The sequence below is a fragment of the Muntiacus reevesi genome, chromosome 18 (genome assembly GCF_963930625.1).
Source record: "Muntiacus reevesi chromosome 18, mMunRee1.1, whole genome shotgun sequence".
NCBI lineage: Eukaryota > Metazoa > Chordata > Mammalia > Artiodactyla > Cervidae > Muntiacus > Muntiacus reevesi.
In genome coordinates this window covers 40,768,437-40,782,000 of record NC_089266.1, presented here as the reverse complement: position 1 = coordinate 40,782,000, position 13,564 = coordinate 40,768,437, and the positions used below count along the sequence as shown (strand labels likewise).

General features: G+C 39.4%; 1 protein-coding gene across 3 annotated transcripts in view; it reads right to left on the bottom strand.

Annotated features, from left to right (window-relative positions):
* The window catches only part of SSH2 (slingshot protein phosphatase 2), a 229,450-nt gene that overhangs the window by 166,863 nt on the left and 49,023 nt on the right, over positions 1–13,564 (bottom strand). For 2 of the 3 annotated variants that reach the window (XM_065908717.1, XM_065908718.1), the window contains one exon: positions 210–290. The exons of the other annotated variant lie outside the window; for it this stretch is intronic. In XM_065908717.1, coding sequence (XP_065764789.1) covers positions 210–290 — 81 coding nt within the window. The remainder of the gene's footprint in view (positions 1–209; positions 291–13,564) is intronic. 3 annotated transcript variants of the gene reach the window in all.

Genomic DNA, 13,564 nt, shown 5'->3' with positions numbered 1-13,564 from the left:
GATTATTACACATACACATATACCAGACTATTTATACATACACTCATAGCAAGTCACTTATTTGCCTTCTCAAGCTATTTGGCTGAGTTAGGCCAAACAGATAAAGATAAAATAATTGGCACTATCTCAACTGCACTGAAGAGCCAAATTTACTCTAAAAGCTTTCACCTGAATCACCAAAGGCTGTAGAAAGACAAATACCTACGTACATTGGAATCACTAAAGATTTCTGAGTCTTCACATTCACAGCAAAGTAACGCTGCGGATTCACTGTCTTCCAGGTGAGAGCTCTGTAACACAAACGAGATTATTTCAGAGATCCAGATACTGGGGGCCATAAGCATGAGGAGAAGGACCAGCAGAAATCACTGTGTTGTTGTTAGCTCTTGGTGAGAAGCTGATTCTGATTAGTAATGGCTGTTTTGGAGAGAATAAAGCCAACAAGGTGATTGGTTAGGAAAAGTGAGGCGTGTTGGATTAGCTGAAGCATTTTCTGTGGTTTCCAACTGGGCCATGGGATGTCCTTTTTCTGTAAAGATGTTGCTACTAACCCTTCGGAGTATGTACTCTGGACTTCTTCCAGAACTGGGTAGGTTTGTGTTCACTTGTCCTCACATTCAAAGGTATGTATTCGATGACTGTTTAGAGACAGGCTTTCGAATGTAACAGAGCACACGATTAGGGGTTCGAACCACTAGCCTAGCCAGCCTCATTAGTCCTCTGCTAACAAGTGTTTATAAGGAGAGCCAAAAAACATGCCCTACCCAAGTCCTACTGACAGATGCCAGAAAACAATTTAAAACCTTTCTTCCACTCTCCAATCTCTTTTTCAAAATCTGTCTAGAAGACAGATAAGAAAAATGAGACAAAGGGGTGAAACAAATAGCTGGTAACACAAGAGAATTTTTCCCTTATGACTAAAAGGACCACACATACAAAAAAGCTCCAATTGTGACCCATTAAGTTCCTTCTAATATTTGTTGTTTGGGTAACAGCTGCTGGAAACTTGAGCTATCCCTACAAAGAGACGTATACACTTAACGTCATCAAAACTTCACACTACTATATGATGTACCAATCTCACTTCCGGGTACAAATCCAAAAGAATAGAAATCAGGGTCTTGAAGAGATATCTGCATCTTATTTTAAATGTTCTTACCACAAAACAAACAACAAAACCCCTAGGAGCCTAAGGAAACTTTTGGAGTTAATAGATATTTTTATTACCTTGATTATCCAATGATGGTTTTCATGGATGTATGCACATTTCCAAACTCATCAAATTGGATATGTTAACTATGTCAAGTTTTTTGTTTATCAATCAGATCTTAGTAAATCTTTATTAAAAAAAAATTGTCACTATCTGTGGCTGAAACTTAATCATACACAACTACTTTATGGCTATCATGGCTGACTGATATTTTGTATTTTCAAAGATGAGACTGTGTTTCGACTCGTAGAATACCTGCAGAAATGAGTTTTAGAGTGCAGATAAACAGAGTAAAGTTCAGAGTTCCTACTTCTGGTATCTGCCTTCTCCTGGTTTATTTCCTTCTTATCTTTTCCTACCCTGATCCTTTGCCTACTTTTGATTTTTGTCCTTACAACCAAGTCTCATATTCCATTTCTCTTCTCTCTTCCTCTTTCAGAAAGTAAACAATTAAATATTTAAAATCATCTTTAGGTCTTGCAAATGCAAAGTCTCTTTATTTCTTATTCCCTTGCATTTTGGAGGAGGAAAAAAGAAGAATGTTTACTCTCCTTTGTCTTTAAAAAAAAATTAGTCTACAAAGTATGTGACTACTTCTGAAAGTCATATTAGAAAAGCTAAAGCATTAATAAATAACAAACAAAATATCTGAAGGAAAAAGGAAGAGATCAAAGCTGCTTTCAATTCTCCCAAATTCCTTATATCACAACAGACATAACATAGATGATATCAAGCATATCAAACATGGTTTGTCTCTGCCAGGAGAGAAAAGTACACATTAATTAATCCTAATTACACTAGTTGATGATTTTTAGGTTTTCATTCTTGTATATACTGCAGCATGGTTACATGAGCTCTTTCAAAATGACCTTTCAAGAAAGAGATTCTTTTATATAAAATGGACTACTGGCCATAAAAAAATTGAATTTCTGCCATTTGTAACTACATGGATAGGCCTGGAGTGTATTATGTTTAGTAAAATAAGTCAGACAGAAAGACAAATATTGCATATAACAAAACAGAAACAGACTCACAGATATAGAAAGCAAGCTAGAAGATACCAGTAGAGAGAGGGAGGGGAGGGGCCAGATAGGAGTATGGGATTAAGAGATACAAACTACCATAAAGTAGATAAGCAACAAGGATATATTGTACAGCACAGGGAAATATAGTCAGCACTGTGTAATAACTTTAAAGGAGTATGAGCTATAAAAATACTGAATCACTATGCTGTATATCTGACACTAATATTGTAAATCAAATAAATTTCTATATTAAAAAAGTAAGAGGTCCTATAATGACATCTGCATCCCTAAAGTTATTTTAAGACTTTCCTACCTACTTATTAATTGAAATTCAATTAACTGCTTATGACTATTGATAGGAGAAACTCCTACATATTGATGAATGTGGAAGTCATTCTGGCTTGTACATGATTTAACTGGAATTTTATGCTAACTAAAACAGCCTGTTCGTGGCCTATCAAACATACATTGTACATCTGTTTTAATCATTAAAAAAAAATAAGGTGCACTGACCAGAAGTACAGAATGTCCATGTTAAAAATAAAGATTAAATGCCTTCCTTCCAATGCTGGTACTCCCTTGATGATAAGAGTTCCTTCCCAGGAGCCGAGGCCATATTGACTGGCTGTGTACATGCTGATTTTTTTTTTTTTTAATCTTGAAGAAATGTGTCTCTGACTTGTCTGATGTTCTTTGTTCTGACAAGGTATAAATCTATGCTGAAACCCATGCTCCTCTGGAGTGGTTCCTCACAGGTCTCTGTGAGGCTGTCTTTTGGGCTATAGCCCTCAGTTTGGCTGAAATCAAACTTTTTTATCCCTATTACAGACTATTTATTGATTATTTCCACTGACAATATAAAGGGTTTATTCTAAGAATGAATGTTTAGGAACTCTATTAATATAATTTAGCATATAATTAAGAAAAATGAGAAAAAATATGATTATCTAAATAAATAGTAAAAGACATTTGATAAAATTAAAGATCATTTTTGCCTTCAAACATTTTTAGTAAGCTAGGAACAAAAGATGTTTCCTTAAACTCAGTCCCTAGGTGAGTTTAGTTTACATCTAGTACTTCTCAGGTGGGCAGGCCCTTGCGTGTGCGTGTTCAGTCACTCAGTCGTGTCCGACTCTTTGTGACATCATGGACTGTAGCTTGCCACCCTCCTCTGTTCATGGGATTCTCCAGGCAAGAATACTGGAGTGGGTTGCCATTTCCTACCCCAGGGGGTAGGCCCTTGCCTCAACCTAAAAGTAGGCCCTTATCAGGTGATCTTGCCTGAATTTCAAGTTGTAGAAAGTCCTCCAATGTTTCTTCTGACATGATGACAGTGGCTGTGCCAAGTGTGTAGTGCAGGTATCAATTTTTTTTTTCCTTCTTTTTCATCTTTCCTTCCTATCTTCCTTGTTACAATATTCCTTTGGCCATTTTCAGTAAGAATTTTGAAGACAATAGAGTCAATCTGTTAATAATATTCTTGCATTGGAAGTATCAAGCCCAAATCTTAACTAAACTGAGTTTACATCCTGATTCTGTCACTTACCAGTCATGTGATGTTGAACACATTAATTAATCTCTCTAAGCTCAATTTCTTCATCCATAAAAATCGGCACAACAATAGCATCTATCTAACAGGGTCACTGGAAAAATTGTATGAAAGATGTAAGAAAAACACTTAGCATAATTTAGCTACTCATGTTGGTAATACTACTGCTGCCAACAATAATACATATAACTAGAGTAATAATAATCTCCTCTCTGGAAGTAAAACACTTACAAATTTGGGCTAAGTTCTCTTTCAAAGGAATTTTTGCCATTGAGGGAAATTTTGTTTCTACAAAATTTTAAGTGTTTCATTTCTAAATCCAGACAAATTGCATTCCCTACATAACCCTGAAGTACTGAACTCACAATGAGTATTCATTACCACTTACTGTACCCCTACTAAGAACTAATAAGTACTTTACTTGATTCTAGATTAGCTATAGTAAAACCCCAAACAAAAGGGAAAGAAAACTGAACAGGTTCCAAAAATAGTTTTAGTTTTTATGGAGATGCAAAAACCACAAAGATAAGGATATGGTTCCGTGGGAATATTTTCCTTTGGCCAAGTATCATTTGGAGAAAAACGGGGGCTAACACTGCAGGTAAGGAAAACACATCCATATATATAAGAAATTTCAATTCGGAACAGCTTCTGAGCAACAATTACAGTAATAAAATGTTGCAATCTTTACATGGAATGTATGATGCAAAGTCTCATGTACTAAGGAGGATGTTTTGAAGCCTGTTAAGTTGTGCAGTTACCTAAAAACTGGCAAGCAGAAGTCTCAAGAAATAAACCCACAAGAGCCCAAACTTGTTTCTACTGTTGGCTCTTTTGTTCTATTTTTGTTACAGGTTATGTGATTTTAAGAAGCAGAAAACATTTATGATTATTATATTTTAACCTTTCCTTCTTTCCCTCATTTTTTCTCCTCCCAACTTTTTTTTTTTTTTTCCTCCCAACTTTTTACGGGGCTCTAAGTGAATAAATTACAGTTGTTCTTAAAGAACTAGAGACTTTGAAAATATACTTTCAGACAGCAAAAAATAAAACACATGTGTACCCTAAAGCCTGATGACCACTTGGGGGCTAAGAGTTTCTCACATTTAAAGGTCAGGATAAGAAATAGGTCTTACTTATCCTGACACTGAAGTGTAACTAGATTGAACAAAGCAATTTTATAGCCTAAAGATGTGATGGCTCAGTCACTTGCAAGGTCTGAGCCGCCTGCAAAGTCTGCCTTGCAGTGCAGGAGACGCAATAGACACGGGTGATCTCTGGGTTGGGAAGATCCCCTGGAGGAGGGCATGGCAACCCACTCCAGTATTCTTGCCTGGGAAGTCCCATGGACCCATGGAGCCTGGCAGGCTCCAGTCCATGGGGTTGCAAAGAGTCAGACATGACTGAAGTGACTGAGCATGCACACATGCACAGATGACCCAGCTGAGAAAACCTTCTCTGCAGTCCCTAACCCCAAGTTACACATTTAAAACCATTCTTTTTTCTCCTTTTAAAAAACTGCATTCCCATGACTTATTCATTTTAGAAGTTGCACCTTTTCAACTCTTTCACCCATTTTGCCCACTCCCTGCTTCTGGCAACTACCAATCTGTTCTCTGTATCTATGAACTTAGTAAAAACATCATTTTAGTATGTACATGGTAAACAAGATTCCGAAGCTGTTGGAGAATATTTTGTTTTCTTCCCATCACTGTCCCCCACACCTCCGAGTTCTCTACAACCCCATTCCCAGAAGGAGTCACTATGCTAGTTTCTTGGGTATCTTTTCAGAGATATACTATACACATACCTGTTACATATGTACATATCCTTTCTCTAAGATACACAATGGAAACACACTGCATCTATTTTTCTGTTATTGCCTTTTAAACTTACCTTTGTTTAAAATGTTTAAAACTGTGATAAAATGAAATTTATCATCTTAATGTTTTTAAGTGTAGAGTTCACTAGTGTTAAGTATATTCACATTGCTGTTCAACCAATCTCTGGAACTTTTCCATCCTGCAAAACTAAAACTCTATACTCATTAAAAAAAAATTACTCATTTCCCCCTCCCATAGCCCCTGGCACCCACTATTCTACTTCCTGTTTTTATGACTTTGCTTACTCTAGATAACTCATATAAGTAGAATCATACAGTGTGTGTCTTCTGAGGCTGGCTTCTTTACACTTAGCACAATATCTTCAAGGTTCATCCATGTTGTAGTAGGCATCAGAATTACCTTCCCTTTTAAAGCTGAATAATATTCCATTGTATGTATATGCCACATTTTGTTTATCACTCATTCATCAAAGGACATTTACTTCATGATTTTGATGGCTCCATGATATTCAATTGTATATTAATAGATGTTCCATAATTTAGCTAATCAATCTCCTATTGTTAGATTCAGGTGATGTGTATTTATTTTCTCATTTGCTATATTATCACAGACTTGATGGCTTAAACAACACAAATTTATTCTCTTATAATTGCAGGGGTCAGGAGTCCAAAAATCAGAGTGATGGCCAACCCATGATCCTTCTGTAGACTCTAAGTTAGTGTTATGGACTGAAGTGTTCCCCCCCAACCCCCCAAATTTATACGTTGAAGTCCTAATCCTAAGTATCTCATAATGTGACTGTATCTGGAGAAGAGGTAATTAAATTAAAATGAGGTTATTAGGGTGGGCTTTCATCCAGCATGACTGGCATCCTTGTAAGAGAAGAAAATCAGGACACAGGTACACACAGAGGAAAGATCATCTGCAGACACAGAAGACAGATCTACAAACCAAGGAGAGAGGCCTCAGAAAAAAAATCAATCCTGCTAACACCTCGATCTCTGACTCCCAGCTTCAGAACTGCGAGAAAATACATTTCTGTTGTTAAGCTGCACTTGTTACTTATGGCAGCCCTAGCAAACTAATACCGACAGAACACGCTTCCTTGTCTCTTCCAGAGTCCAGAAGCAACCTAGATTTCTTGGCTTGTGGCCCCTTTTCTCCCTCTTTCAAGTTAGCAAAAGTGGGTTGAGCATTTCTCAGATCACATCAGTTCAACCTCTTCTCTGTCTCCCTCTTCCACTTTTTACTTATCCTTACATTGACACTGTCCCCTACTCTGATAACCCAGGATAATCTGCCTATTTTAAAGTCATCTGATTAACAATCTGAATTCCATCCAACTCTAATTTCCCCTCTTTACCATGTAATATAATATAGTCACAGGTTCACAGATGACAGCTCTTTTGGAGGAGCGCATTTTTCTTTTGCCTACCACATAATCTTTTCTGCAACTTTTATTGAGGAAAACAACTGTGTTTTAGAATTTAATATTCACATCAGAATAGTGGGAAACATAAAATTAAGTGACCAAACAACACAAGCTATCTACGGCACTGGTAAAAAACTTCATTTGGTTTTGGGGATTTCCCTGGTGGTCCAGTGGTTAAGGGGGCTTCTCTGATATAGTTCAGTTGGTAAAGAATCTGCCTGCAATGCAGGAGACCCTGGTTTGATTCCTGGGTTGGGAAGATCCGCTGAGAAGGGATAGGCTATGCACGCCAGTATTCTTGGGCTTCCCTGGTGGCTCAGCTGGTAAAGAAACCACCTGCAATGCAGGAGACCTGGGTTTGATCCCTGGGTTGGTAAGTTCCCCTGGAGAAGGGAGAGGCTACCCACTCCAGTATTCTGGCCTGGAGAATGCCATGGACCTTATAGTCCATGGGGTCGCAAAGAGTTGAACACGGCTGAACGACTTTCACTTTCACTTCCAGGGGTTAAGACTTCCATGCCCAGGGGCACAGGTTTGATCCCTGGTGGGGGAATTTATCCTATATGCCACCTCAGGTGTGGCCAAAAAAAAAAAAACAGCCCTTTTTTTTTTTTAAGTATATAGCACATGTAGTTCAATAAAAGCTATTTAAAAAAAAAAAGTTCAGTATTCCATATTGTGCAGAAAAACCCAAATGAACTTTCTGGCCAACCCAGTATTTTGCACTTAAAGAGGATCTTAAAAACTTAGCAGCAACAGTAGAATATTTGAAATGGTTTTTTCTGGATAAGGAATTGGATTTGATCCAACCACAGTATTTTACACAGGCCTCTTTATAATCAATAGTACAGATTTGCAAGATAATTGCCTAGTGTTAAGGATATAATCCATGGCCAGTAATAATTAGACTGAATCAACCTGACAGTTTAAACTGGAGTGAACTGGTGGTTCCTTCTTCTAAGTATCCATAGTTCCCTGCACATACATTTTCTAACCCTTACCTCACTCTATCATAATTATTTCTATACATACTGCTTCTCTGGCTAGAAGGGGGAACTTCTCAAGTTGTATCTCTAGAGCCTGGCACAGAGTAACATTCAATAAATGTTCAATGAATGAGTAAGTGACTTAGCATTAGTCATCACAATTCTTCTTTGTTGCCAATAACAATAATACAAATTAAGATGAGCTAAAATCTTTGTGTATAGTTCTGGTTTAGAGACCAATAGTCTTCATGACCCTAAACACATGATGTTTGTTCTTTAATTAGTCATAGTAGTAACAGCTCTTACTGAAGAGCCAACTGTTACATGAGACACTGCCTCCCTTGGGCTCCAAGTCAACATGGAGTCTTTAAGCCAAAAGGGCATCTCCTTTTCTCAAGAGTTACTTAGCAAATTGGCTTGTCAGTGGTTGAGACTGTCCAAGGATTCATGCCACAGGACTTCCTAACTCCGGCTTGCAGTTAGTTCATTTCATCTGCAAAGGTACTGTGGCTCTCTACACTCTGTATCTAATTTACAGCCCTTTATAGTAAGCATCACAGGCTTATTTCGTTATCACTTCCCCTTTCAGAAATAATCTCTCAATCTAAATTTTCGCCATCCTTCAAAGCACCACTCAAATCCCAGAATTTCAGGAAGCTTCAAAATGATGACTTCAGCCTCACTGATCTCCCTCTCCTCTGAGCCTTCATGGGCTTGGTAGGGGTTAGCCAACTACAGCCCGTTTTAACATGGCAAGTAAGTTAAGAATGGTTTTCACATTTTTAAATGGTTGTTCTGTTTAGAGAAAAGGCAAAGAAGAATATGCAACACAGACCATTTAAGGCTGGCAAAACCTAAACTTTTATTGTCAGGCTTTTAACAGAAAAAGTTTGCTAAACTTTTAAATTCCCGACCTAGAGCACACAATCCAATTCAGCCTAATGATAAACTGGGGCTGCCCTGGTGGCTCAGTGGTCAAGAACCCACCTGCCAATACAGGTGACAGAGGTTCCATCCCTGGGTCCGGAAGGTCTCCTGGAGCAGGAAAGGGCGACCCGCTCCAGTACTCTTGCCTGGGGATCCTACAGACAGAGGAGCGTGGCTGTCCAAGGGGTCACGAAAGAGCTGGATTATGACTTATCGGCTAAACAATAACAATAATGATAAATTGCCTAGAACTGTCTCTAATCTTTGTATGGATCATAGTTTTATCTCCCTATAATTTTACTGAGATATAACTGACATATAACATTAGTTTAAGGAGTACAACATAATGACTCGACATATGGATACTCTGTAGATCTAGGTTTTGCTTTTAATTCTTTGAATATTCACTTATGATAGTATTTCAGATCCTCTGCAAATGCCACATGACTTGTACCAGCAAATTCACACCTTCACACAGAGATAATTTGAATATATTTTTTTAAAGCCCACCAAATCCTGTGATCTCCATGAAGTTTGGTTTCTTTTATATCCTTTTCCTGATATAACCATCTGTCCTACAAGGACATGTTTCTGAAATAGAAAAGTCCCTATTTTACAAAAAGCAGTAATTCTCAAAGTGTGGTGCCCAGACTACCAGGCGATGCCTCACTTGTGAACTAGTTAGGCTCCATTCTAGACCAACCAAAATAGGAAATTTTGGGTTAGGACCCAGAAATGTGCTTTTTAACAAGCCCTCCATGTGATTCTGATACACATGAAATATAAGTTCAAGTCTGAGAGCCAGTGAACTAAAGTATTTGCATCTGTAGATCGCACTTAAATCACTGCTTTAGGTCCAGAATGATGGAATCGTATCACTCCAAAACTAACTCTTGAGAGCAAAAGCAACAAAAGGAAAGTGATGAGTAAGGAAGTGCACAGTGAGACAGAAACGCAGTTATTCATACGCACAGGTCACTCAACTCACATAAAGGAGCACTGCTTGTATCCAACGAATGCCTATATAAGGTGATTAAGCTTAGGTACTATGTTGGCTTCTGAAAAGTAATCACCCACAGAAGGACAAATTAATAAACAAGTGGGAAGTTCATAAACACAGATAAAAGCAAAGACGCTGGGGGCTGGGGGTAGATGCTCAACCTCTGCTGCAAGCCCACAAAAAGAATTAGAGTTTCAGCTGCAATTCAGAACTTCAAGACTGGAATCTCAAGATACAAAAGAAAACTTTTGAATTTATGTCTCTAGTTGCTAGTTAAGTGGCTCAAAAATTGATATGTAATCTATAGAGACTGGTGTGTCTCAATTTAGGCAAACCAAATATTCTATTATTTCCCATTTTTGGTTAGGCTTCTGCTATTGACAAATTAGCTGCTTATTCTCCTCCTGTTCTGTGTAGGAGTTAAAAAAAAAAAAACAAAAAAAACCAATTCTGTCAACTTCATGAGCTGACAGCAGGCTAACAAAGCAAGGAGGCACAGAAAGTTTAACTCCACATCTGCCGAAAGCATACAATTCTTGTCGACCCCCATTTATTTGTAAATCATCCTGCATATTATCTTACATCCTTTAACACTTCAAAATTCTAATCTTTTATTTCTCTCCTCAGACCAATGTATGAGCACCCTCTGTGGTTTAAATACAATTATTAGTCACACCAATCCCTCTCCCCGCTACACACACACTTAAAACTTTGTGTGTGTAGCTTAATTTGCAACCTGGGCTATGACAGTGAATGGGGTTTTAGAGATGCTAATGTGTATACCATGTAATATGACCACTGCATGCTGCTGCAGAGTGTGCATAGAGGTGAAGCTCTTTATTCCTTTGGGGAACGCAGGTTTGAAGAGCAAAGACAAGGCTATTTCAGAGAAAGTAGGGGAATTCAGGAAACAAGAGGAATTTGAAGACAAGAAGACACTGAGTAAGAAAGGGGAGAAAAGCCTCCTTGGACAATTGTCTGGGTTTGTGTGCCAGGAAAGAAAGATTGCTCTTACCGAGATAGAGTCCTGAGACGTTACCAAGTCAGGTTTCAGATGATTGTGAAAAGCACAGTTTTTACTGAGAACCAAGGATTAGACCTATTTCCCAGTGAGTAAAGAGCTTGATTCCTTCTGCAATAAATAAGAGAGCTAAAAGATTTAGCTCTAGTACTGGAGGAAGAATCTAGGTTGATAGCAATGAAGGCTAGAGATACCTAACAGGCTGAACTGGGAGTAAAATAAGCCATGATTTGTAAATAATTTCCTATATAGCATTCTGGCCACAAGATCTTCACGATGCACAAAGGGCATATTTGCATTCTAATTGATAAACTGGACTATGATGAGAGAAGCTGCCCAGAAGCAGCTGAAAGGTTGTACACCTCAGGTTATCATCTTCTGAAGAAATTCTTCCTAGATAAATAGTTACACCAACAGTTCAAACTATCCAAGGGGAACATCACCTGAATGTCATTTTGGAGCTCTTCTTTCTTGATCCAAACTCAACATGTGCTAAAAAAATCACGTCCAGCTTCGGGTATGGCAAAGGTAGGGCCTACCTGTCACAATACTTGTATTCACAAAGCTGTTTAGAGGCAGTTCAGCTCAGTTCAGTCGCTCAGTCATGTCTGACTCTTGGCGACCCCATGGACTGTAGCACACCAGGCTTCCCTGTCCATCACCAACTCCTGGAGCTTGCTCAAACTCATGCCCATTTAAGGGCAAGAGAAGCCCAATTACAGAATCTGTCCTAATCTGTCTTTTTCTCTTCCGTCACCCACATTTCAACAGCTGACATCATAGTGAGATTGCCAGAGTCCCTGGGGAAAACTCATACAAATCAGAGACAGAGTGATCACATCAAATTTCATTTCCACCAGAGAATTCTGAGAAGGGTCCCTTATCACATACTAGTCTTGGGCCTGTGGAGTCCTCCCCACTCTTCTCAGTGAGGAAAAAAGAATTTTCAGCCCCTCTTATCCAGCATCATTAAAAAATAATCTGGAAAAATGGGACTTTGTGGAGGGCTAATAGCAGCTCAGAGCTGACTACAAGTTGAGCAATGAAAGGAAACAAGCAGAGAGATGAGAGTGGAAATGTCTCAGAGATTCCAGACATAAAACAGCAATGCTCCAGAGCCAGAAGGGCAAGAGAAGCTGGAGGGAAGAACCCATCAAAGAGAGATGGCATGTCTCTAAGTTCAGTTTCCACTTTAGAAAAGAATTTTAGAAATCAATTCAGAAATTGCTTCACGAGCCAGAGATTCCAGGGCAATGGTCAATACCCAGGGGGTCTTATCTCCTAAACCACAATTGGAAGACATCTTAAAAGCCACTGTGAGAAACTCCCAAAAGCTAAAGTGATCCATGGGATCCAATAACAAAGGAGTGTCTCCTACAACCAATTATGTTGGTTACCCCAAATCCAAGTCAATGTGTTAGTTGCTCAGTCGTGCCCAACTCTTGTGAGCCCATGGACTGCAGCCCACCAGGCTCCTCTGTCCATGGGATTTCCCAAGCAAGAATATTAGAGGGGGCGCTATTCCCTTCTCCAGGGCATCTTTTTGACCCAGGGATCAAACCTGGGCTTCCTGCATTGCAGGCAGGTTCTTTACCATCTGAGCCACCAGGAAAGCCCAAACAAGCCAACCATGCCTTAAAGAGGAGATTGCTGGTTAGTCAAAGCTCACATCTGAGGTAGGACTCCACCACCAGCAACAGAGCTATCCTCTTGCAGTAGTCCTCGATCCAGATGAGTTGGCTTCTAAGCCATCTCCAGAGGGTTTCCACTGGGCTCACGGCAGTTTTCCAGGTGCTGTGTGTCCTTATGGAGGCCAGAGGGAAACACCTTGGGTCCTTAAGCTTCAGGCCAAAGCGAAGAGCCAGGATGTGGATTTTGTCCCAACTGACAGAAGCAAGGATACTAGAGACTCAAAAGAGGAGAATATCAAGGATGAATGAAGGATTGGGGAACTCACAAGGGAAGAGTTATTCTGCTTAGGCCAGGGGGTTAGACACACTTGTGAACAAAACCCTCCTGTTACTTTCTCAGGAGGAAGTTCCTCTGAAAAGACACTTGCAGGAAAGGATGAGTTGCTTTTGACAGTGGCTTTTTCTTAAGAATAGAGGCAAAGTGCAGGGAAGTCCCCTGTAGAAATCAAAGTCCACATCAGCCTCTGCACCGAGCCCAGGCCCAGTTGAAACCACAGCCCTTTATCTATCCCTGGGCAGCAGCAACAGGTACTAACGCACCAGAATGCATGGCAGGCATTATCCTGATCCTAGAGAACACCTGCAGCTTATGCATGGACTTCTCGCATGGGACATGTCAGCACAAGAAGAACTCCAGGCCCATGTAGGGGCCCTAAGCAAACCAAAGTGACAAGTGCCACGTCTTATACATCAGTCAGGTTCTGACGGCCACAGTTGTCTCAGCCTGGTCTGGACTGGCAGAAATAGGGATGTTCCAGCGTAAAATCCTCTCCTAGGAGAAAAATTTCTCTAAAAGAAAACATTAATTCCATGTAAAGAAATATCTTAGTTCTCATGTTAACATATCCTCTAAAGATGATGGACTCTGTTCCTCATAAC